The sequence below is a fragment of the Macaca thibetana genome, chromosome 2, assembly GCF_024542745.1.
Source record: "Macaca thibetana thibetana isolate TM-01 chromosome 2, ASM2454274v1, whole genome shotgun sequence".
Taxonomy (NCBI): Eukaryota; Metazoa; Chordata; class Mammalia; order Primates; family Cercopithecidae; genus Macaca; species Macaca thibetana.
The window spans coordinates 58,153,270-58,179,614 of NC_065579.1; the positions used below are offsets into that span (position 1 = coordinate 58,153,270).

The 26,345-nt window shown below is 40.8% G+C and overlaps 2 protein-coding genes across 3 annotated transcripts in view; one reads left to right on the top strand and one right to left on the bottom strand.

Annotated features, from left to right (window-relative positions):
* The window catches only part of GMPS (guanine monophosphate synthase), a 792,617-nt gene that overhangs the window by 346,037 nt on the left and 420,235 nt on the right, over positions 1 to 26,345 (top strand). The window lies entirely within an intron of this gene.
* PLCH1 (phospholipase C eta 1) overlaps positions 1 to 26,345 on the bottom strand; it is a 254,167-nt gene that overhangs the window by 17,462 nt on the left and 210,360 nt on the right. For both annotated transcript variants that reach the window (XM_050778230.1, XM_050778229.1), the window contains 5 exons: positions 20,952 to 21,059; positions 11,832 to 11,993; positions 7,217 to 7,288; positions 3,382 to 3,473; positions 47 to 144 (listed from right to left, as the gene is read on the bottom strand). In XM_050778230.1, the coding sequence (XP_050634187.1) occupies positions 47 to 144; positions 3,382 to 3,473; positions 7,217 to 7,288; positions 11,832 to 11,993; positions 20,952 to 21,059 (532 nt within the window). The remainder of the gene's footprint in view (positions 1 to 46; positions 145 to 3,381; positions 3,474 to 7,216; positions 7,289 to 11,831; positions 11,994 to 20,951; positions 21,060 to 26,345) is intronic.

Here is a 26,345-nt window from a genome sequence, read left to right on the forward strand (position 1 = left end):
CAAGAATGTTTATTCAGAGTGGAAGGAGAAAACTCTTCATTCTTACCGTCATCCACAATGTCCTGAGCGGCCACGGAGTTTGTGTACACAACCAAATCGGAGAGTTCTCGGCAGAGCTTCATGGTTTTCCTTCGGCGACCCAATCTGTGAGGTACCCACATAGGACGCATAACATTTTGGAGTTGAAAGAGGTTTGGGTTATTGGTTATCCCACTTTCCTTATTTAAGACAATGATTTAATAGGGAATACCTGCCCCAGGTCCTAAGGGAGCCAGGATTGGAACCCAAGTGTGATTCCTAATTCAGTGCTCTTTCTACCACAAAAATCCTACCACAGTAGTCCCCTCTTATCCTCAGTTTCCCTTTCCAGAGTTTCATTTGCCCATAGTCAACCATGGTCTAAAAATATTAAGAGGAAAATTTCAGAAATAAACCACGAGATTTTTTTTCCTTTTTTGAGACACAGTCTCTCTCTGTCACCCAAGCTGCAGTGCAGTGGCGCAATCTTGGTTTACCGCAACCTCCACCTCCCGGGTTCAAGTGATTCTCTTGCCTCAGCCTCCCGAGTAGCTGGGATTACAGGTGTGCATCACCACGCCAGCTAATTTTTTGTATTTGCAGTAGCAACAGGGTTTCACCATGTTGGCAGGCTGGTCTCCAACTCCTGACCTCAAGTGATCCACCCGCCTTGGCCTCCCAAAATGCTAGGATAACACCCGGTCATGCATTTTAAATTGTGTGCCATTCTTGGTGGCATGATGAAATCTTGTGAGGTCCTGCTCCGTCCCACTCTGGACGTGAGCCATCCCTTTGTCCAGCATATCCATGATGTATGGCTTCTTATGTGACTGACTGTGGAGGTTTTGCAGTGCTTATGTTCAAGAAACTCTTATTTTACTTAATAATGGCCCTAAAGTGCAGGAGTAGTAATGCTGGCAATTCAGATATGCCAAAGAGATGCTGCAAAGTGCTTCCTTTAAATGAAAAGGTGAAAGTGCTTGACTTAATAAGGAAAGAGAAAAACAATATATAGAGAGGGTTCACTACTATCTGTGGTTTCAGGTGCCCACCGGAGTCATTTCTCATGATAACGTGGGGACTAATGTAATGTGGTTTTATTCACTGCTCTGCCAGGAATCACAGCCTCTTCCTCATGCATTTGTGAGTTCTGCTGTGAAAGGCTGGATTCCCACTGTGACCCAGTTAGAGAGTAACACCAGAGTTCATCAGGAAACTATATGGCCTTTGCAGGGAGGAGACCCGGGCTAAAATGGAACAGAAACACTGTATAGTGGGTAGTGGGCCACAAGAATTATATACCTAAAGGGTAATATGCCAAATTTCCATAGTGATTATTGGACAGGTGTAATTACAAAGGATGTTAACTTTCTTCTTTATACTTTTTCTATATTCTCCAGCTTTCTTAAAACAAACATTTATTACTTTATCTAGTGCTGCTTTTATCTTAGATATTTTAATAGTCTTCTCTCTCCTACAAACCACTCCTAGGATCTGCTCTGCAACCTTACAAATTGTACCGCCACTCTCTACTGCAGTCAAGTCCTCCACAGACCATCACATTCCCCTCACACACACACTTTTCTCCTATGGGAAACATAACTACCAAAAACAAACCTAAACATTAGTGTTCAATTAAACTTTATATTTTTAAGCTCCAACAGAATATCTATACATAAAATAGTAACTAATTAGGAAGAGCAGAGGAGGCGTATGTGGTCCGTGCCCTAGGGAACAGAAATAATATGTGTTATTGCCTGCCTTTTTGGTTATAAGTATCCTAGTGGGTGTGAAAAGGTAGTTTTGATTTATATCTCCCTAATGTCTAATAATGTTGAGCACCTTTTCATGTGTTTATTGGCCATTTGTATATCTTCTTTTGTGAGGTTTCTTTTCAATAGTTAGATGTTCCCCTATAGGAGAAAAGTGGGTATGTGAGGGGAATGTGATGGTCTGCTGAGAACTTTACTGTGGTAAAAATCAATAGAAAAAGAATGCATGCTCCTTCTTTACCATATAATTAGGAAACTCTACAGCCACTGGTGAAAATCTGATTTTGTGAAGGCTAATGATTATAAATCAGTGTGAAGTCATGCCTCAAAATTATAAGTAAAACTGTAAGACATTCCGTGAGATGGAGAAATTCTACAGAAAATTAACTCTTTTTATTCCTCATCCTAGAGGTGCCTTAGGTTACTGAAGTCCCAAAAGGACATCATCATAGATGCTCAGGCCCTGATAACTATTATGGGAAAACCTATAGTTGACACTAAGCAGCATGCAAAATGATTTCATATGATACCTGTATTGACGTCTCCTTTGCACACATTAAGATTACTGTAGCTTTCCTCGAACACTGCCTTTTCCCTGGCTATATGTGTCAGAGTTAAGCCTTTCTCAAACTTACATATGACAACAGTCACAGCAGAGGTCTCCCAGAAGGTGATCCTATTATTTTCTCTTTATCCTTTACTGTAACTATATATTCAATTTTCTGTTCCCTAGAGTAGGGACCACATACATCTCCTCTGCCCTTCTAATTAGTTACTAGTTTGTGTGTAGATATTCTGTTGGAGCTCAAATATAAAGTTTAATTGAACACTAAAGTTTTATTCCTACAGGGCTTCTATGCTTCTAATTTCATTTTTCAATAAAGGCAAAAGTGTGTGTATGTATCCATATCTATCTAATGTATATAATTTGTATTTCTTTGTGAATGTTATGGTATAAATAAACTGCCAGGAACTCCTGTAATGAATCATGTGTCACCATTTGGATTCCGAAAATACGGTCATGTTACTCATCACAAATACTATTGGCAATAAAAACAAACAAAAAACAAACAAACAAAAAAGAACTTTTTTTGGATACTTATTTAATTGGGCCGGGGCTTATGGGGCTAATTAGTTTAATTCCTTTAATCCTTACAATGACTCTAAGGGACAGATACAATGAGGAGCCAAACGCGTCCCATGTTAAAGTTGGTAAGTAGAGGAGCAAGAATTTGAAATCTGGCTGATTTCAGATGCTTGGCTCCTAACATGGGCTTAGCATCCATCTTCTTTAGTCTCTTGTGACGGCCTTTGTATTAGTTCATGTGCTCCCTCCCTCTTCTCTGAAAATATCTTTGACTAGACAACCGCTGCAGCTAACATTTATAAAGAGCTCATTATGTGCCAGGCACAGTGCTGAGTTCCCTACATAAACTATCATTTCATATTCAGCTGTTCTTCACATGTTCCACAGCACAGAGTACTTTCCTTGTGATCCAATTATCTAGACATGTACAAGAAAAATGACTAAGCTGACAAGGATGGAGGGGCCTCAGGAGTGTGAGCAGGAGACATGGAGATGCTTTCTTACCTGTACAGCTGGCCACCCTCCTTGACAGTATTCTGCTGTGTGTCTTCCTCATCATCAGTACTGTAAGATTTAGACCGTGATTTTGTAGTTTTCTGCCAGAAAAATCAAAACAAACTTAACAAACTCATTGTATCAAGTATATTTACAACATGCAGAGAATAAGCTGGGCTTTAAAATGCACATGTCTTGCACAAGCATAATAACTTGGAGGGAAAAAAATGACCAAATATTGCAGTTTGCTTCACCATTAATAACAAGCATATCTAAGGCCATAATTATATTAAAATGTTAATGCAAAACTGAGAGTTTCATGCTCAGAAACTGACTTCGAAGACACATAAAGTTGATGTATTAGAAAGACTTTATTAGTCATGCATTTTGAAGGTTTCTACTAGGGGTAGAGTCAAAGTTGCAGTATCTATTTAAATGATTATAAGGGACAAAATGCCCTTTTGTATGGGAAGCTCACTATTAATAAACTGTAAAAGGCACATTTGTTTTTTTAAAAAAGGACATGTAGTAATTTTTTTAAAAAAAATTGAATAACTACCATTTCTGCTTTTGATCAGTATGTACTCAAATGACCATCTGAATCAAATCTCCCTTTTGAGATTTTGACCCATTTTCACTTCTATCAGCAGGAAAAAATATTGCTACCCACAGAATATAGGCTGAAAGGCTCCAGGTCTAATCTGATGTCTCTTGGACAGATTAGCTGTTTCACAATAAAACTTTTTTGGGATGGTATGATTTCATCCCCACCAATTTGGAGATAGCCCCAGTATTTAGGCAACACAGACCTCAACAATACAAATGATGGGCAAGGCGTGGTGGCTCATGCCTATAATCCCAGCACTTTGGGGGGCCAAGGCGGGTGGATCACCCGAGGTCACGAGTTCAAGACTAGCCTGGTCAAAAAATGGTGAAATCCCATCTCTACTAAAAATACAAAAATTAGCTGGGCGTGGTGGCAGGTGCCTATAATCCCAGCTACTTGGTAGGTGGAGGCAGGAGAACCGCTTGAACTCAGGAGGTGGAGGTTGCAGTGAGCTGAGATCCCACCATTGTACTCCAGCCTGGACAACAAGAACGAAACTCCATCTCTAAATAAATAAATAAACAATACAAATGATGGGGAAGGACCACCCCAATAATTGCAGACAACCTTGCCATCAAAAATATAGTGTCTACAAACAAAAGTAAGATGTTTAGACAGAGAATCCTGGACATCGGGAATGTGGCTTAGAAAGGGAAAGGATCTCCATCCCCAAATTACCATAGGACCAGCCACTTTCTAGATTTTCTCATGTTTCCCCCAACCCCCACCCCAAAATCAAAAAAGCTACACGGTTGGCATAAACATACTCAACTTCTCTCTGTTGCACTGACAGTGAGGTGCCAGTTTGGTTTGGAACTTTCTCCGGTATTATTTATGCCTTGAGAACCTCAGCATGCAGGTATGGAAGCCCTACCATTTGATGATCTCATGTTCCACCTTTCACGAAACTGGTAAACTGGCTAACCTCACTAGCTTCCTATTGGATCTTTAGAAAAAGTGTGGCAAGAACATCTATTTCAAAGGATTATTGTTGTGATGATTAAATAAATGGCACAGAAAGTCATTCTCTATATAACATTAACTTTCCATTTAAAATACTGTCAATATTTATTAAAATAATCTATAAATAGTCTCATGGACAACAATTTGTTCTTATAACTTGAGGTATGATAAATTTTAATTAGGTGAAGTACTCCCTAAAACATCTATTTTGAAAGACTATTTTAATTGTAATGACAAGTTGCAAACCAGAAGTGAAATGCTCTCTAATTCCACATAGTAATTTGAGTTATACAATAATAAATGTCTTTTTAAGCATCATTTTTACTATAAAATGCAAAAATTAGAAATAATAAATGAATCACCAATGACAGATAATAACATTCAGAGGGTGATATACTTTCTGGACATCCAGTTTTGACACATCTTTTCATGGTTATCGTACCATAGAATCAACTTCTCACCTTACTTTTTCATTTAATGTTTCACATGTTGAGCTCTTCCAAGGGATCATATTTTAATGGCCGCATAATTGTCCATTATGTGAATGACTCACAGATTACTTACACACTCTTTGGGGGTGAACATTTTGGTTGTTTTCAATATTTTGTGACAATGACTAATCTGACTAGTCTACTAATAAATTATCTCACTGATGGGCAGGAAATTCGATATATGACATTCCTTAAAGTAGAAGAAACGGCCTTACAGAAACCTCATGTATAAAGTAAAGTTCACCATCTAATAATCGAATTCTTATGTAAGTTTTACTGTCAAACAGCTAATCTGTCCAGAAGACACCAGTTAGTGTAACTTTTTTTTATTTTATTGAAGTATAACATACAGTTAGGACAGCACACTGGTCATAAGTGTACAGGTTGATGTCTTTCACAAATCAACCACACATATGATGAAATAGAATATTATCTGTCTCCCAAAAGCCTTCTGATCTTCCAACCCTGTCATTCCTTTCTCTGTGGAGGTAATAACTATTCTGATATCTACTCTATAGGGTTTCTTTTGCCTGGTTTTGAATTTAATATCAATGGAATCAAACTGTATGTACTCTCTTGGGTCTGGTTTATTTTGCTCAACATCATGTTTATAAAGATCATCATATTATTGCATATAGTTGTAATTTTGTCATTTTCTTAGTTGTTAACTATTCTCTTATGTGAATACACCACAATTTTTATTCATTCTATTATCAATGGACATTTGTACTTTTTCCTCTTTGTACTATTACCAATCTCAATATAAATATTGTTATTTCTGTCTTTTTTTTCTTTTGTAGATGGAGTTTCACTCTTGTTGCCCAGGCTGCAGTGCAGTGGCGCAATCTCGCCTCACTGCAACCTCTGCCTCCTGGGTTCAAGCAATTCTGGTGCTTTGGCCTCCCGAGTAGCTGGGATTACAGGCACACACCACCATATCTGGCTAATTTTTGTATTTTTAGTAGAGACGGGGTTTGGCCATGTTGGCTAAGCTGGTTTTGAACACCTGACCTCAGGTAATCCACCCACCTTGGCCTCCCAAAGTGCTGGGATTATAGGCATGAGCCACCACACCTGGCCTATTTCTGTCTTTTGACATATACCTAATAGAACTGCTAAGTCATAGTACGTAGTCAGATACTGTGAAATAGTGGGCCAAAGTAGTTGCACAAATGTGCACAACCATAAGCAGTGTATGAGAATTCAAGTTCTTTGTCCTCACTAACATTTGGTTCTTGCCATCTTTTAATATTATCTGTTGTGGTGGGTGTATAGGAATCACATAGTCATTTAAATTGTGTTTCCCAGATGACTGATAGGTGAATCCCTTTTCTTTATCAGCAATTTGGATATCTTCTTCTGTGAAGTGCCTGTTTAAGGGTTTTGCCCATCTTTTAGAAATTAGGGTGCCTCTCTTTTTATTTATTTATAGAAGCTATTTATCAATTCAGGATAGAATATATAATACACACCCCAGTTTTAGTAACACATATTTATTATGCATTGGATATGTGTATTTAAGATGTTAAATACAGTTTTTTGGGATATATTATTGGATATATGTATTCAAAATATTATTTCCCAATATGTAACTTGCTTTTTGATACTGTTGATGTGTAGAAGTTCTTAACTTTTAAAGTAGTTTAAATATCAGTCTTTCCCTTTACTGATGTCCTGTTTAAGAAATCTTCAGTTATTCCAAGGTCATGATGATATTCTCCTGTTACCTTCCAGAATCTTTAAATTAACTGAATTATGCATATTTATTACTCTTAATTCATACCTTATGTTTTCCGAAGTTGGTCATGAGCGATCGTCCATGTGATTTCTTTCCACTTTCCTTTACATCTGGACTCTGAGTAAACAAAGGCACAATATAACTATTTATCTTCTTTGCTTTTGTCTTTTTCCTTAGTTCTGGTGGAATGGCAAGGGGGCCCTCTCTTCTCTTCTGTTTGCCTCTAGGTGAGAAACAAGCAGACTCCACTCATTTCCTCCTGCTCCACACTCCACTACCACAAAGGTGGCTCTGCCTGACTTGGAAAGGGAAATATTGGCACGGAGAGATGGATACCAGCCAGGACGCAGCAGCTGCCTGTACCTTCCCAAAGCTAAGGTCAAGGGCTCTCAGCAGTGTGCAGGTGTGCTGGCCCTCATGGCGCCTGTTCACCAGGCTCTCCACAGCACAGGATGTGTTCTTTTAAATGTTCTGAGTGGGGTTAAGTCATTTTCAGTTAAGTGGGGATTCAGTTTTGGAAAATGACCAAAAGACATTAGCAGCCAATTCTATTGAATAAAGAAAGTGGATCACATTGACTAAACAGTGCTATGTGGGAATTTAAAACATTATAAATAAATAAAATCCAAGGATATCTATGAGATAATAAGATTGTTTTTGTTTGTTTAAAGTAAACCAAGCAAAGTGTATCTGTTCACTGAAATAATTCTCTCTGTGATGAGCACTGGAAAGAGGTATTGTAGCCTCTGAATTTTTCCTCACATAGGTTAATTTTCCAGTTAGAGATTCTAGGCCAACTCTCTTTCCTGGAGCCTATAGGGAACAAAAGGCCACCTGCTAAGAGGGTTTAAACTCTTATTCATTTGTCATCCCTAAAAATATGTTAGGTGGTTCAATACTAATAACATGGTATAAGGAGAGACCAGTAGGCCCTACTTGACCAGGACTCCAGCTAAACAGAGGAGAAACAGGTGACCACATAAATGGAACAAATGTGGGTGAGCAAAAACAGTTAAAGCCAAAAGGTTGGGAAGGGCATCTGTATATGCCCATAGATGCTAATCAAAGATGCAAGTAGAGGTGGGAAGAGGTTGGGTGAAGTCCAAGAACTGGTTGGGGAAAGAGCAGCTAAAAAAATGCTGGAGGAGTAATGGTGAGGGGTTTACAAGGTGACTGATGTTAGGTAACTGTTAACTGATTCATGTATGTTTATTGCTTTTGGAGATCTATCAATGCAGATCATTAACTGTTCAAAAACTGTGGATTTTTTTTTTTTTTTTTTTTTTTTTTTTTTAGACGGAGTCTCGCTCTGTCGCCCAGGCTGGACTGCAGTGGCCAGATCTCAGCTCACTGCAAGCTCTGCCTCCTGGGTTTACGCCATTCTCCTGCCTCAGCCTCCCGAGTAGCTGGGACTACAGGCGCCTGCCACCACGCCCGTCTAGTTTTTTGTATTTTTTTTTAAGTAGAGACGGGGTTTCACCATGTTAGCCAGGATGGTCTCGATCTCCTGACCTCGTGATCCGCCCGTCTCGGCCTCCCAAAAGTGCTGGGATTACAGGCTTGAGCCACCGCACCCGGCCAAAACTGTGGAATTAAGAAGGCAGCCAGATGTGGTCATAGATGTAGCACTGGTCTCCAAGTTAGAAGACCCAGTTCTGCCACCAAATAGCTACATGTCCTTTAGAAAGCCTCTTTTTTTGGTCTGTTTTTTTTAAATCTGTGAAATGAACCAATTAATCTGTGAGTTCCTTTCTATTTCTAGTAACCCATCTATTGGTAGGGGGCCCATGCCATTTATTGTCCAAAACAGGACCTTTTAAGAATAAAATGGGATACTTTTAATAATTATGCTGGGACAACAGGTATAAAGCATGGCTGTCACAGGCAAATTGAGGTATATGGTCACACTATTTAGTAGGCACCTACTATACCCTAAGGATAATGTTAATTACATAACCAACCCTGGAAATAAGTATGATTAAAATCCCAATTTTACAGAAAAGGAAAGCAGAAATACAGACAAGTTAGATTATATTCCCAAAGTTACAAAGCTCGTTGGTGATAAAACAGGATTCTGTCTAGTTACAAGTCTTCTCTCTGGCTTCCTTCCACTTCCCCAACATTTTCTATCCCATTATCATGCTCTTTATGTAGGAAATAGATATCTACAAATACCTATCACCAACTTGGACCTCTCCCTGAGCATCGGCACATCTTTCACTGATTTAATGAGTAAGACATTGTCCTAGGAACTTGGCATGTATATAAGGACAAGAGCAAACAAAAGAGATGCAGACTCTGCCCCTATTGGGCTTGCAGTCTAATAGTAGAGACAAATGATTACAATACACTGTCATAAGACTATAATGGGGAAAGCTTAGGGCACTGTGAGATGGCAGAGGGAGACCATCTACTGTATTTGAGGATTAAGAACTTCCAAGGGGACATGATACAAAAGCTGAAGCCTAAAGATGAGTACAAGTTATCTACGTAAAATGGGGAAGAGCAAGTGTACTATGGCCAAGAAAACAGTCAAAACGAAAGCCATGTGGTAAGAGCACGGTGCCAGGAAATGTGGAAAGTGGAGGTATGCACGTGTGGACTTATACACATGCACACTCTGTGCGTGTCACCGCTAGGAGCCAGAACAGGAAGGAAGGATCTTATGGGCTATTATCTCTGAATCCGAGCTTTATCCTCCAAACTATGAGGATCCCTGAGATGGTTGAAAACAGGAGAATGACATGACCCAATGCACATTTCTGAACTATCACTATGGCAGTGGTGTGAATGAGACATTAAGCAGCCAGCTGAGAGCTTAGGAACTTGTTAAGGTTATCCAGGCAGCAGTAGTTCAGATAAAAAGAAAGCAGCAGATTCCAGAACTCTTAAGAACCATTTCCTGTGACTATTAAGTTCTTCCAGCCTGAAGGTGAATTTCATTTTTACTTTTCTTCAGGGTTCCGCAGGAAAAAGACAGCACAAATAGAAATGAATTCTGCACTGTTGATTGACGGTCCAGAAAAGTAGAAGCTGGAGTGACGTGCTGCCCAGAGCCACACTCAGCACATTCTCAGCTTTGGATTTCAACCGACATATGTATCTGGTACAGATGGACTCGTCTCAACAGTAACTTCCCTTTGCTTGCCCAGTGAACTAAAACCATATTTTAAAAACACAGCAGTGTTAAAAAACCTCAAAAATAAGTAAAAAGAAGATGAGTTTTGCTACACTACCTCTCTAAAATTTTCGGTTCTCTTACCATTTTACCTGATGGAGAAATTGTCATTAGGATCTCTTTAATGAATAGCAGAAGAGAGGGGGCTTAATTTATTTCTTCCAGAATATCCAAGCCTTATGGTTTGCATTTCCAATTAGATAATCTAGGATGGGGCAAAGACTTCTCCAAACGCATAAAAAAAGTAACTGGCCCAGATAAGCCAATGAGAGTTCACTAAGGACAAGAAGCAGAATCAAGATAGGCTAAACAAGTCTGATCTTACAGGTACTTCTGGTGTTGAAAATAAATGGCTGGAGGCGAGGAGGGTGAGAAGATTGTTACTATTTATAGAAATTATTAAGAAAATCCAGAATTATATGATAAACTATAAGGGCAGTAATGCTGTAATTGACCTTTTGGTTGTCTCCCCAGTATTCCATCTGCCCCTCTAACATGCAGTTTGAGAGGAGATAACCTTGACAAGAGTTTCAGAGGTAAGTTCTCACTGGCATTAGCAAGCTATTATGATCCTATACTCTGGCCAAGTACTGTTTCAGGAAGGATGCTTACCCATGGCCACTGTGATTACTTTAGGGATAGGCACATGAACTAGGCAACTCTCGTTTGTTAGTTGGGGCGAATATGCTGTCTCAATCTCTCTGGATATGGACCAAGAAACACGTAGCTCATGGGCCTGTTGGCAGTCATCTCGCAACTATCATGGACAGTTGATGGACAGGAGAACTAGACTTGAGATGACACTGATAGCATGATAGGTAGAGCAAAAAGATAGATCTACGATGACACCACCGAGCCTCTGGATTAAACCCACCCCATAGGCCATTCTGCAAATAAATTTGCTGCTTACCAAACCCAACATCTTCTTCATCATTGAAGCCATTTTGAATTAGGATTTCTATGTTTAGAAACTAAATGGGCCTGAGGAACAGCCTAGCAGTTGGATGGCTAGACTCGTGTAGGGTCCAGAGGGCAACCATCAATGCAGAGTGATCACTTAGGATCCAAGGGCGATCACCCCCATATGATCTTCCTTCTGCCTGAGGAGCCGTCAGCCCTGGAAGACAGGTGGTAGTAGCAGGGAAGGCAGACATCTAATGAATGTGGAGAGGTGGGAGGGCAAGGGACACAGGGGCCTGGAACTTCTTCCCTCACCTGAGCATGCATTGGGAAGATGATTCTGAAAACACTCGGCTTGGTCCTGAGGGTCCAAGTGGAGCAGTATTTGAGTCATTTCTACCTCCACCCAATCCACTTTTAACTATTTCTCATATCATTTTGCAATAGGAGATGTTCATTTCTCAAGCAAAATGAGGACAGAAATAGAAGAAGTTGGAGGAGCATTTCACAAATGATTAGAAACAACGTATGAGATGCTTTCTTTTTCCTGTTGAAGGATAAATACAAGGGGGAATCAGATACCTGCTTCAGGTGTGCATTTAAGCCTTCATGCGTGGCCTTCAATAGTGCCCTCACTGTGAAACTATCAGGATCTTCTTTATCTCGAATTTGAGATTCTTTTAACAGTGACTCCAGTTTTTTCCTTATGAAAGATTCCACCTGATGCTCAGTGGTCCCATTATTCTGCAAAGAATTAAGTAATACAAATGATTTCCTTAAGAAACACATTGAATTAGAATATACCACAGTTGCTTCTGTAATTTCACTGTCTCTCAATTACTTGTAAGTAATTAAGCTCAAGCTCATTGTACCATCTCGGTCTTCCCTCCTCCACAAATCCTATAATAATAAGGATTACTATTTATTAAGAACTAATTCTCTGCCAGCTACTCTTCATGTGACTGCATTCAATCCTCAGGAACCTTATAAGTATTATTATCATTTCCATTTCAGTGATATGGAATCCGATGCTTAGAGAGAAATCAAGTAAATTGCTCAAGGTTACATAGCTAGCAAATAACTGAAGCAGGATTCAAACTCAGGACTCCAAAGCCCTTCCCACTATGCTTATGCTATTTGATGCTTTTAACAGATAAAAGGCCAGGGAAAGTTTTTGGAAACTAAGTTTTCTAAACCTACATAAGTAAATTAGAACAAAAATATGCTATTAAAATAAAACTACCTTTTTCACTGAGGAGAAAAGAATGCAATGGAAATTTCCAGAGTTGAGGATTATTGTGAGATACATTTCCTATTTCCAATCCCACTGTATAGTTGGGGGAACCTCAATAATTACCTCAGCCATGATTTGTCATTACAATTAACTTAAGATCACAACGAACTTCAAGGGGTTTGGATATCAGAGCTACGACCTGTCCAGCTGATGACTCACAGAATTTTGAGGTGATCATGGGATATAGATTCTCTCAAAGCCCTGCTTAGCACAGCTTTTCGGCCACTTGTTCTGCTTGAAACCAATGGCCCCAGCCTCCGTTCACAGCTCTTCTGCTCTTCCAGTGCGCCTACCTCTCCCTGTTTCCAATACCTTTCCCTAAATTCTTCCACCACTTGCTGAAGAACAACCCACCCAAAGGGAGGAAAGGGGTACTCCTTGACAAGAACAATTCCCACATTCTTCACCAAAAATTTAAGGCTGTTCTTTCATTGGCAAATCTGTTTCTAAGAGGTCATTATATGTCAACTCTGCATAATGGGTAGCTTTCCAATAATGCATTCATTTTCACAAAATCCTGTAAGAACAAAGCAATTATAAATGCCCTAAGGAAAAATTTCAAAACTCTACACCAGGATAGGTTATTGAATTTCCCTGTATCACTATCACATGCATTAATATCTTTAACAAGCCCAATTAACGAGGCACTCCACTTCCCTGGAGACCTCTAGGTCCAGAAGGAGATGCAAGGATGAAAAAGAGTTGGCTCTAACACCATAAGGGAACACCCTCCTGTCATGCTAGAAAAGACATATCCCCAAATATTCTACCCTGGTCTACAAAGATGCCTACAAAAGCACAGACAACCAATACAACAGAGTTTCTGATAAGGAACACAGCATTACTGCCTGAGTGACTGAGAAGGCCCCAAAAAAGAGGTGGGAATTGATCGGAGCTCTCAATGTAACTGAGATTTCAACAGTGATGGAAAGAAGGGCTTTCCTGCCAACCACAGTTCTAGCAAAGGATTGACATGAATTAAGAATGTTCTGTAAATGCAAAGAACACATGAGTTTTCTTAGAGTTCATAGGGTACAGTAGTGGCAGATAAAGAACTTTGGAGAGTGGAGGGACTTGAAAGCAAGAGGTATGGCGCTGCTAAGAGAGTCTGAGTGAACAAGTCCTTGTGTAGCAACTCTAGAAACAATATTAATCTGGCAGCGTGTGCCAAAAGAGGAAGTGTGTCTGCAGATGAAACATCAGGCACACTGGGCCCCACTGCAGGTACTGAGTGCCTAGGATAATGTGCTGGGGGTAGTTAACAAAGTTGAGAGATAATTTGGGGACAAAACTCATTTTGTATATAAAAAAAAAAAAAAAAAAAACATGTATTGAGCGTCTGCTGTGCCAGGTGAGAAGTATTAAAGAGGAATACCACCCACTGTCACAGAGCCCTCAGTGTCATGGAGAAGGCCAACACATCCCTGGATAATTACACAAGCAGGAACAAGTAGAGTGACAGGTGTGAGGGGTAGCATATGCACACAGAGGAGGCGCACCTTGTCCAGCCTAGGGGAATCAGGGGACACTTCCAGGAGCAGAAGAAACCTGATTCAAGCCTTAAAAGATGAGTATATTAGTTTCCTGTGACTTGGCTGGGTGCCATGGCTCATGTGTCTGTAATCCCAGCACTTTGGGAGACCAAACTGGGAGGATCGCTTGAGCCCAGGAGTTTGAGAACAGCCTGGGCAATATAGTGAGACCCTGTCTCTACAAAAATTTACAAAATTAGCTGGGCATGGTGGCACACACCTGTAGTCCTAGCTACTTGGGAGGCTGAGGTGGAAGGATCCCGTGAGCCCAAGAGTTTGAGGCAGCAGTAAGCTATGATCATGCCACTTCACTCCAGCCTGGGCCACAGAGCAAAGCCCTGTCTCTAAAAAATAATAATAAAATAAAGTAAAGTTTCCTGTGACCAATATAACAAACTACTACAAACTTGGTATCTTAAAACAATAGAAACGTACTTATTTTCTCACACATCTGGAGGCCAAAAGTATGAAATTTAGGTGTTGGCAGGGCTACACTCCCTCTGAAAGCTCTAGGGGAGGATCCTTCCTTGTCTCTTCCAGCTTAGGATAGCCCCATGTATTCCTCGGCTTGTGGCAGTATCACTCCAATTTCTGCCTCTGTCTTTATATGGTCTTCTCATGCATGTCTCATCCATCTGTTTGTGTCTTCTCTTCTTATGAGGACACTTATCACTGGATTTAGGGCCTACCTGGTTAACCCAGGATTATATTATCTTGAAGTCCTTAACTTAATTATATCTGCAAAGACCCTTTTTTCCAAATAAGCTCACATACACAGGTACCAGGCGTTAAGACTTGAACCTATCTTTCAGTGACTACAAATCAACCCACTGTCATGACTAAGAGCTGATCATCTGGCAAAGAGTAGGGGGACAGCATTTCAATGTGAGGAAAAGCATGGAGAAAACAAAAAGTATCAAAAGAACCAGTAATCATATGAGCAAGGAGAGAAGAGCCACAGGGAAATACAGAAAAAGCAACTAAGATTGTACCCAGTAGGCCCCCTTTATGCGTGGGAGATACATCAAAAAATCCTCATTGGATGCTGAAAGCAATGGATATTCCTGACCCCTATGTATGCTATGTTTTTTTCCCACATAGTAATGGTTGGATACACTGGACAAAGGGATGATTCACATCCCAGGTGGGGTGGAGTAGACAGTGCAAGATTTCATCACACTTCTCAGAATGGTACACAATTCACAACTTACAAATTGCTTATTCATAGAATTTTTCATTCAATATTTTGGGCCATGATTGACTGCAGGAAGCAAACCCACAAATAAGGGGGAGACTGTATTGTACTAAGGCTTCCAAAGCACTGTCATGTAAAGATACTTCATTTGAGCTGCTGAACCCCATTTAAGGCAAACACTAGGTTAGCCAATTCTTTCTCGTAATGACACAGGCAGAAAGGTTCAACCACTTAACCAAACACACATGCCTATGAAAATGGCTGAATTGCAGCTCGAACCTCCTAAGACTTCCCATTCAAGATTGTGTCTATTTTTCCATACAATGTGGCAGCCATCCCTCTTACATTGTTACAGAAAAAGAGAAATTCTTGAGTCAAAGTAACCACATACAGGTTCATATTTTAAAAAGCCATTATTTCTATCATGAAACCAGGGAAATACATCATCACAATCCCTCTGGGAAAAACAATTTCACTTAAGGTCAAAAGCAAATCCAAGAAAAGAACTCCACATCTCTAAGCCCCAACGCATTTGATCAAGGCCCAGGGCCCAATGGAGTGTGCATTTGTTGAGAGGACAAAAAAAAAAGAAAGCATGTAAGAGCACCTAGGGTATCCAGTGTCATACAGAATGCTCCAAATGAGCATCCATTTCCTTCCCTCACTCAGGGCCTCACAAAGAGGCAGAGACTTAAAGTAAGGAGAAGATCTGTGGCCATGACACCAAGTCACTTTCACTGTCAGCAAGACAAGGCTCAAAATACAAAGCCAAAGCCGACCCAGAGCTGGTAAAATAATGAATGCTTAACACAAAGGCTCTGATTATTTACTTCACATCCTCCAAACACTGGGAGCTGCTAAAGGAATCATATCTCTGCCTTTTTGATCTTTTTCTTCTCTGTGATTTACAGCACAAGAAAATTGGCAGCTGTGAAGAACAAATAAATGTGTGGCTGAGGTTTCATTAATATATTATCATTCGGCCCTGGAATCTAATAGCACTACTGAAAGGAAGCTAAGACAGACACTTGACCTCGAGACCTACCAGGCACCATGCAGCTGCAGCAGGGACCACAGCTGAAGGCCATAGGTATCTTGGTCTTTTGTTCTCTGGGCCAGTGGGCGAGGAAGGACGCTGCAGCTGGGGGCCAGGAGAGAGCAGTCATTTCATATGGTGGGTAGTTTCCACCAGAGAAGTAATCAGAGTTCTCTATGTCCTTTTTTGAGAGATAAATCTGATCCAGGAATCCCTCTACCACAAGTAAATACATTAAACACATTCTCATTTTGTCTCCAGCACGAAGCTAAATCATTGCTGAATACTCAGAAGGATGCCCCAAACCACAACCATCATTCCAGACTGGAAAGATCCAGGAAAGGGGAGAAATTGGGTGCTGCTCCTTGAAAGGGACCTTCCAAATAGTGGGCTCTACCTGCACTACACATTGCCAGCACCAGTGGAGTGCTCAGAAATCCCAGGCCATGCCCCAGACCCATGTAGTAGAATCCCTGGGCCAAGACCCAGACACTGGGGTTTTTGAAAGCTACCCATCATACCAATGCGTGGCCCAAGTTGAGGACCTTTGCTTTAAAAAAACAACAAAACAAAACTGCAAAAAAGTTGAGGACCTTTGCTTTGCTTTAAAAAAAAAAAAAGGGAGGGAAAAAACTAAAAACTGAAGTATTTCAACATCCCCCCAATTTTGTTTTCCTTTGGCTAAAGTCCAAAGATGGGAAGAATAATATATTGCTGGCTTTTCTGAGTGCCTCACTGCTTTCCAAGCTGTAAGACCTGAAGGTCTCAGCTGAAGAACAGCTGCTTCTCAGCCATTCAAGCCTGTGTGTTTACTCCTGTCCTCTACCGTCACCTGCCTGCTCCTGTAGCTCACTTAACAACACATTCTTCTGTTCAAGGACCAGTCATATATATGTATTAGAAACAACTAGGATCTTCCAGGGAGATTCCAAGTCACCTTTATCATTCCCTACCTCTTGTTGCCAGGATGTACTAGTATGCCCAGCACCTGGGCTTTTTGACCCAATGAACGCTTTCCAATAGCAAGACCTTGCAACCTCAAGAGGTAAGTCATTCTGTCTTTGAGTGCTGATATGTTTTAAACAAACAAGATTCACAATCCTTCTTAGGACAGCTCAAAGCATAAAAGGAATGACTTAGGAAAAAAGATGAGGGAGGAAAATGATTAAAATGTTTAGTGAGAGATATACACATGCAGTGTGAATAATGGTTTTAGAGTGTAAGACAAAAATTGCTACATGTCACTGCACTAGGACTCCTTTAGAACTTGCTGGAAGGCTTGGTGTTTATGGGATGAGCTTTATGTAGGAGATATAGAGCTAATGTTTATGCCCGAGAATCTGGCTAAACAGATTTAGAGAACACAAGAAAAAAGATACTGCATAACTCATCAGAAGCAGAAAAAAATTAATGAAGTTGAAATACAGAGGTGGAAAGTGTGTAGAGCACGCTGACAGTAGAAGATCCATAAAGATGAATAATGGTGACTTCGCCTCACAGAATCAAATCTGTTAGATTACTACTCTGGTTGAAAGGAAGTCGTCCTCTGTGTCTCTGCGTTGTATGATTCTTGGGTCACCGAACACACTGGCTTTACCTTGTGGCTTACCCATTATAAGCCAGATTTTCTCTATGGCTGGAGCCACAGTATGGCTTAAACTGCTTGCTTAAAAGTAACAGGAGTCTTGTCCTCCTGTTCTGCTTCTAACTCCAGGGTGGCACTGGGAGAGCCTCAAATCCCGCTTCTGGCCTTTGCACTTGGGGTTCTTTCTGCCTGGAACATTCCTCCTCAGGTATCAGCATGACTAACTCTTCACTTCTTTCAGGCCTTTGTTCAAATGCATCTTCCCTGTGAGGCCTTTCCTGGACATCCCATCTAAAACTTCAATGGATCCCTTACATATACACAGCATAAGTGTGCACACACGCACACAGACACACACACCCTTCTTTCCTTTAGCACTGATCACTGTCTAGTACACTATATATTTTACTTATTTGTCTTGTTTCTTGTCTATCCTCATCCTCTCCCAATGATGTGTAAACTTCACGAAGGCAATGATTTTTGTCTATTTTGTTACTGATATATCATCCAGTACCTACAACATGACGAGCACATGTCCAACAGGAGATGTTTAATAAAAGTTTATTGAATGTGCAAATGAATCTTATATGACCTCATGAGAGTTGGCGTTCCAGTGTAAATGAATGCAAAGTTAAAATGTGTATTCATTGCAATAATTCAGATATAACTTATAAATCTAACCACATTCTCTCAACTTAAAACTGAGGTTAAAAGCTTCCTCTCAGATTAATTATTGGTTCACATAAACTATCCAAAGTACACCCTCTTTTGCAGAAATATTTTCAGATATTCAGTTTATCAGGGAATTTATTATAAATTCCCCAGTCAGATAGGGCATTTGAGCCCTCTGCCAACAATAGGATTATAAATGGTCTGATTACAAGATAACACTTGGTTTTCTAAACACAGCATTGCCTTTTCTCAGAAGAGCTCAAAAATAGCAAAAAACAATTTGAAATATTTCTCCAATATTTCTTCAATGTTGATTTATTTATTTTCTCTTCTAAAACATAACAGAGAGATGCCTGTAAACTTACAGTTAAGGTGTTCTACTTTCACTTAGGGCCACACCAAAGAATCCAAATGAAAGATCACATCTAACTCCACGGAATCACGTTCTAAACCATCTCCTGATGTGAGTGTCCAGAAATCAACTACTCTTAGTAAAGAAAAGAGGAATCTAGTTGGATATTTCACAGGTGAAATTATTTATTTGTTCCCATAAGACTACAGCTTACTATTTTTGCATAATCACATATATTGAACTTAGGAAGTTGGAGAGCTCACTGGAGAAGAAAAATGAAATAGCTAAGTGAATAATGATAGATCTACACTACGGCTGGCAACCAAGAGATCTAGAAAACAAGATGCAAAATGATAAAAATCAGAGACAAAAATCTGGTTTATAAAGTAATGCTAAAAACTAAGGCTAAATTATCCATAATCATAAATAACTATAAAAAATAAATACCTAGAAGAGAAAAAAGCAACTATTTAAAATATTAACTGTATAATGACATAGCATAGTTTTCAAACACGTAAATCTATTGAGATTTTCTGTAACCATAGCCCTATTAATTAATGGTATTTAATTCTGCTAACATAAACTATTAAAAGGCAAGAGAAGAATACAGATGGTAACTTTTCCTTTTCACTTCAAGCTGAATCTTCTCCATTTAGCCCATTTAAAGGGCATTAAAGCCAAGAAAGAAGTGTCTACTGAGACTTCAGCTGTCATTAAACTCTTGTCCCCTTTGAAAATAATGCCAGCTCATTTTCACAACCACAGGAAAGGCATCACAGAATTATCTGAAGAGTTGGACTGTTGTTAACAATGTAATAACTGAATTCAGGGCAATGGTGTAAACTACAAGAATGTATACAAAATTTCTCGGTTTTTTTTTTTTTTTCTCTTTTTAGAGGGCAGAATCATAGTCCTGATGTCTACAGGATTAACCTTTTCTGTAGAAATAAAATTCTATACCAAACTATCATCAGCGTGTGCTACTCTCAGGTTGCTGTGTGATTCTAGCAATCACATGAGTTATAGAAAGGAGCAATGAGGCACCTTTTTAAGTCTTATATTTCCCTCAGGTTTGAATTGCCCTTGGATCACCTAGCTAAATGATGCTTTTCTTTTCTTTTTTTCTTTTTTTTGAGACGGAGTCTCGCTCTGTCACCCAGGCTGGAGTGCAGTGGCGTAATCCTGGCTCACTGCAAACTCCTCCTCCCGGGTTCACGTCATTCTCCCACCTCAGCCTCCCGAGTAGCTGGGACTACAGGCGCCCACCACCACGTCTGGCTAATTTTTTTGTATTTTTAATAGAGACGGGGTTTCACCATGTTAGCCAGGATGGTCTCGATCTCCTGACCTTATGATCTGCCCGCCTCGGCCTCCCAAAGTGCTGGAATTACAGGCGTGAGCCACTGCACCCGGCCTCAATGATGCTTTTCTACAAAGGAGGCTCCTTCATCTAGAAAAGGGGGCTGACGCACCAAGCAAGTAACATACTATTCTATGCCACTTTATTGAAGACTTGGCAAATTAAAGATTTAGCCAAGAGGTCGATGTCTGGAAGGGCTTGGAAATCCCTCTGGTTCAAGGTACATTTTCTTAAAGAGGGGATGGGCATCCCAGAGAAGCAGGCCCACATGCAGGTGGGGTTCCTCCAGCCAGCCTTGACAGGGAGCATGGTGGGGCTGCTAGCATGAGGTAGGGAAGGCAACGCTAAAGTAAAGCCAGCTTTGATTACCAAAGACAGTAACTTTTTCAACCACAATTTGATTTTTGAATCTGTAATAGGAAATTGATTCCTGGAGAGAGGGTTGAATGAATTAATCACTAAAATTCCTTTCAACACTCAGACACAAGAATCCTTGAATCATTCATTCAACAAACATTTGAGTGTCTGTGTGCCAGCAAACAAAGTAATTTTCAATGAATATCCTTTCTATACCACAGCCACCGTAATTGTGAGGCCTCCAACACAGTAGCAACTTGGAACTCCATTGTAATACAGCATATCAAGGATAAAAAATATGGTCATGCCTGCAACTTACATAATGGAGCTTGAATTTGCACTCGTCTTCAATTTCATCTGCACTGTCCTCATCGGAAACTTCCCCTTCCTCTGCATCATCCCCAAGATGATAAGGCAACTTCTTACCCTGAAATGGAACAAAACATCCCGTTTAAAAATGAGAATAAATTCACAATAGCCAAAAGGTGGAAGTAACCCAAGCATCCACTGACGGATGAAAGGATGAACAAAATGTGTACATTCAATGGAATCTTAGCCTTTAAGAAGAAGGAAATTCTGGTACATATTACAAAATGAATGAACCTTGAAGGTATTATGCTGATTGAAATAAGCTAGACATAAAAGGAAGTGTATTGTATGATTCCATTTACATCAGATTCATAGAGGCAGAAAGTAGAATGGTGATGGCCAAGGGCTGAAGGTAGGAGGGTATCGGGAGTTGTTGCTGAATGGGTATAGAGTTTCAGTTTTACAAGATGAAGAGTTTTGGAGACTGGCTGCACACAGTGGGAATGTATTTAATACTATTGAACACACTTTAAAAAGGGTTTATTGTATACACTTAAAATTAAGTGTATTAAGATGTTAGATAGATTTTAGGTCACATGTAGTTTACTACAATTAAAAATCATTTTTGAAAAGTAAAAAATGGCCGGGCGCGGTGGCTCAAGCCTGTAATCCCCTTCCTCTGCACTTTGGGAGGCCGAGACGGGCGGATCACAATAGAGGTCAGGAGATCGAGACCATCCTGGCTAACACAGTGAAACCCCGTCTCTACTAAAAAAAATTCTGGTACATACAAAAAACTAGCCGAAGCGAGGTGGCGGGCGCCTGTAGTCCCAGCTACTCGGGGCCAAGGGCTGAGGCAGGAGAATGGCGTAGACCCGGGAGGCGGAGCTTTCAGTTTTACAAGAGCTGAGATCCGGCCACTGCACTCCAGCCTGGGCGACAGAGCGAGACTCCGTCTCCAAAAAAAAAAAAAAAAAAAAATTAAAAATCATTTTTGAAAAGTAAAAACTGAAAATAAAATGTTGTATCATTAGCTAATCATTACTTCAGACTGACTAGAAAACAGACAGTTTGAATTAGGGGCAAAATAAGGGGGAGTAGAGATTTTCAAAAAAGGGAAGTCGTCTTAGTTTCAATTAAGTAGAATTAATTAGAGTTACTATAGTTTAAAAAATCAAACCAGGCTTCTATTCAAGAATAGATGACTTGGAACCTGGAGGCAGGCGCAGTGGTTCACACCTGTAATCCCAGCACTTTGGGAGGCTGAGATGGGAGGATCACTTGACCCTAGGATTTCAAGACCAGCTTGGGCAACAAAATGAGGCTCTGTCTCTACAAAAAATCAAAAAATTTGCTTGGCATGGTAGCAGGTGCCTATGATTCCAGCTACACAGGAGGTTGAGGCAGGAGGATGACTTGAGCCCAGGAGGTTGAGGCTGCAGTGAGTCATGTTTGTACTACTGCACTCCAGCCTGGGTGACAAAGTGAGAAACCCCCTCCACCAAAAAACAAGATGACTTGGCTGGGCATGATGGCTCATCCCTGTAATCCCAACACTCTGGGAGGCCAAGGCAGGAGGACTGCTTGAAGCTAGGAGTTTGAGAACAGTTTGGGCAACATAGTAAGACCCCATCTCTACTTTTATTAAAAATTAAAAAATAGAATAGATGACCCATCACAACAACTACCACTCCATCCCATTGTGTACAACTGCTGTGGTGTGAATGTTGGTGTCCCCCAAAATCCATGTATTAGAACCTAATACCCCACCCATATGATAGTATTAAGAGGCATTTGGGAAGTGATTAAGTCATGAGGGCTCCAACAAGCTCCCTTGCCCCTTCTGTCATGTGAGCACAAAAAGTAGGTACTATCCATGAGAAACAGGCCCTCACCAGATGCCAAATCTGCCATCACCTTAATCTTGGACTTCCCAGCATCTAGATCCAAGAGCAATGAATTCTGTTGTTTACGAGTTGCCCAGTCTAAGGTGGTTTTGTTATAGCAGAACAAAGGAACTATGACAACAACAAGCATGCTAATGTCCCTCAGAGCAGCTTATGCACCTAAGCAGGTGACATGCCTCCTTAACAATTATGCCTCACTTTGCATTTAGCAAGCCCCTCTTTCACAGACAATGCAGCGGGACTCCGGCCCAGCTTGAGCACCTCCCCCAGGACCAGGCCACTCCTGACTTACTCAACAACACACTTTAAAAAGGAGGGGCTTTTTGACAGGGAACATTCTTACAAGATATTAAGACAATTAAGTTACAGAATTATATATACAATATTATCTCAGGGATTAAAAAAACAGCAGAAAAGTCTAAAAATAAATATGGTCAATTGTTAAGGGTAATTATCTCTTTGTAACAGCGCTACAAGTGAAATTTACATTTTCCTTTCCTGCATTTCTCAAATTACATTCAAAAACAGTAAATGTAAACTAAAAAGGATAGCAGGGGGTAAGGCCCAGGGGTCTGAGAAAAGCTTCAAGGGCAGCCATCTGTATTAGTAAGGCTTCTTACTACAAGCAGAAAGGAATATTTATTACCAAAATACTGAATTGCTTCCAGAATCAGAGGGTGGGAGGTGGGGCAGAACCAGGCTTTGAGGCTAAGAGGGCAAGGCCACTGCAGTAGGCAGCCTGTAAATAATAGTACAAATGTCTCCTATCTCAGTATTCACACCCTTCTGCAATCCCCTCCCTTTGAGAGTGACCTGGACCTAGTGCCCCACTTCTAATGAACTGAGTACAGCAAAAGTGATGGAAGGTCACTTCTGAGATCAGGTTATAGAAACATTATACCTTCTTGCTTGCTTCCCCAAACTTCTCTCTCCTTTCCGGGAGCTCTCTCTCTCTCTCTTTATCTCTCTCTCTCTCTGTCTCTCTCTTTATCTCTCTCTCTCTCTCTCTCACACACACACACACACACACACACACACACGTGTTGTGAGCTGTGCTATGGAGAGACCCACATGGCAGGGAAGTGAGAGAGGCCTCAGTAGTCAACAGCCTGAAAGGAACTGAAATGTGCCAACAACAGCCACTAAAGTAATCTCAGAAGCAGAGCTTCCCTCAGTCCAGCCGTGAGATGACTGCAGCCCCAGAGGACACCTTAATTACAGCCTCAAGAGAGACCCTGAGCAGAGGACCCAGCTAAGTCACATCCAGGTTCCTGACCTACAGGGACGGTGGGAATATTCAACGTTTTAAGCTGCCAAATGTTGGGGTAATTTGCTATGCAGCAATAGACACCTAACATAAGCACCAACCAAAATCACAGGGCAGAACAAATTCACTGAAGATACCATTTCCAACACAACTAAGCACAGAGACAGTGGCTTTCACTCCATCATCCACACAATGGACATCAGGACTACTGCCAGAAGTGCTGCCATGGGCTCTAAAGGAAGCTGCCAGCATGTCTACCCCACTCCCTCCACCCCCAGGATGGGTTCAACTTGGTCCCACTTTCCTACTGTAGTTTCTGCTTCAATGTCTGGGACACGTTCACTTGATTGGTGGCTTCTAGATGGGGTGCCCACATCCCAGCCCTAAGAAAGGCTGCAAAAGCAGACTCTGAGCTCCTCTAAGGGAATCCCTTAAAACATAGGGATGGAAACTTCCTTAAACATGGAAGGATGTTCACATGCCTGACAGCCAAAATAACAATACATTTATAAATATCATCCCAGGCTGATCTCTAAACTCAAGTTTCAGTGACTTTTAGTATTCCTGCTCTCCACACCACTATTACCTCTTTCAGAATTCTGGATCCCCCCTTACCCACTTCCTACCTCCACAGGGCTACCAGCTTAGTCGGATGTTCGGAGAAATGTCTTTCCCAGTTTTCCCACACCTTCCTTGATACCCAAAGCTCTTGACCTGACAGTTTCAAAGCTGGATAAACCATTTATGTAATGAAAGCATAATCTATATTAAGAATCTAAACAATTGGGATTTAGGCAAATATTTTCTTCAACTTACAGAAGGGAATTTGTAAGATTAAAAAGTTGGGGCCAGCCAGGCACGGTGGCTCACACCTGTAACCCCAGCACTTTGGTAGTCCAAGGGAAGTTGGTGGATCACCTGAGGTCAGGAGTTCTAGGCCAGCCTGGGCAACATGGTAAAACCCCGTCTCTACTAAAAATACAAAAATTAGCGAGGTGGTGAGCCCTGTAATCCCGGCTACTCGGGAGGCTGAGGCAGGCGAATCGCTTGAACCTGGGAGGCAGAGGTTGCAGGGTGCCAAGATCGTCCCACTGCACTCCAGCCTGGGTGACAGAGTGAGACTCCATTTCAAAAAAAAAAAAGTTGGGGCCAGGCATAGTGGCTCATACCTGTAATCCCAGAACGTTGGGAGGCCGAGGCGGGCAGATCACTTGACATCAGGAGTTCAAGACCAGCCTGGCCAACATGGTGAAACCTCATTTGTACTAAAAATACAAAAATTAGCCAGGCGTGGTGGCAGGCACCTGCAATCCCAGCTATTCAGGAGGCTGAGGCAGGAGAATGGCTTGAACCCGGGAGGCAGAGGTTGCAGTGAGCCGAGATCGCACCATTGCACTCCAGCCTGGGTGACAGAACGAGACGGTCTCCCCAACAACAACAACAAAAAAGTTGGGATCTAATTTGTGTATCATTAATAACAAGGCAGCTCAGAATCAAAGCATTTATTTCTGTGTATTATTTCAGGTCCTATTGATACAGAAAGCTCCTAAAAATCAGTTTATTTTTCTATTTTTCTTTACTTTAGGAACATTTGTAGGGTAGTTATAATATAGCAGCACCAGAAACAAGGTACTCAATTAGGAGGTGACCAGACATACTCACAAACAAGATATCAAGATATCAACTTTCTTCGTTCATTCAGAATCTGCTTTGTTTTAGGTACCATGGCAGACAGCAAGATGAAACTGTACACAAGACATTTAAAAGGTAATGGTAGCAATTCCCTCTTTTGAAACAGCATAAAATAGCATGAAAACCAATATATGTTTTTAAATGTTCTACAGAATAGAAATAAATATGAAAAATAACATCACCAAGAAAAGAATAATAATAATCCCCAACTGATACACATCACTGACAGCACTGACTAGAAAGGAAAGTGTAACTGTGAGGAGCAGGTGGTGCTGAGCAGGTAAGGACACAGAACTAAGCTTCAACTCCCCTTCATCTGAGGGTGGCGTGAGGTGAGGGAACAAAAAGAAGAAGCTGCCTCTCAGAGTATTCATAAGACACGTTAATTTTCAGTCCTTTAAAAATCTAATTAAAAGACCCTGCATTATCAGAGCCCTATTTTTGGTCAGCTTTTTCCAGGCTGGCAAATATTTTATCCAGGTAGATAGGGAGAAAACAATGCAAAGGAACATTGTTTTTCAAGGCCCCTTTTCAATGG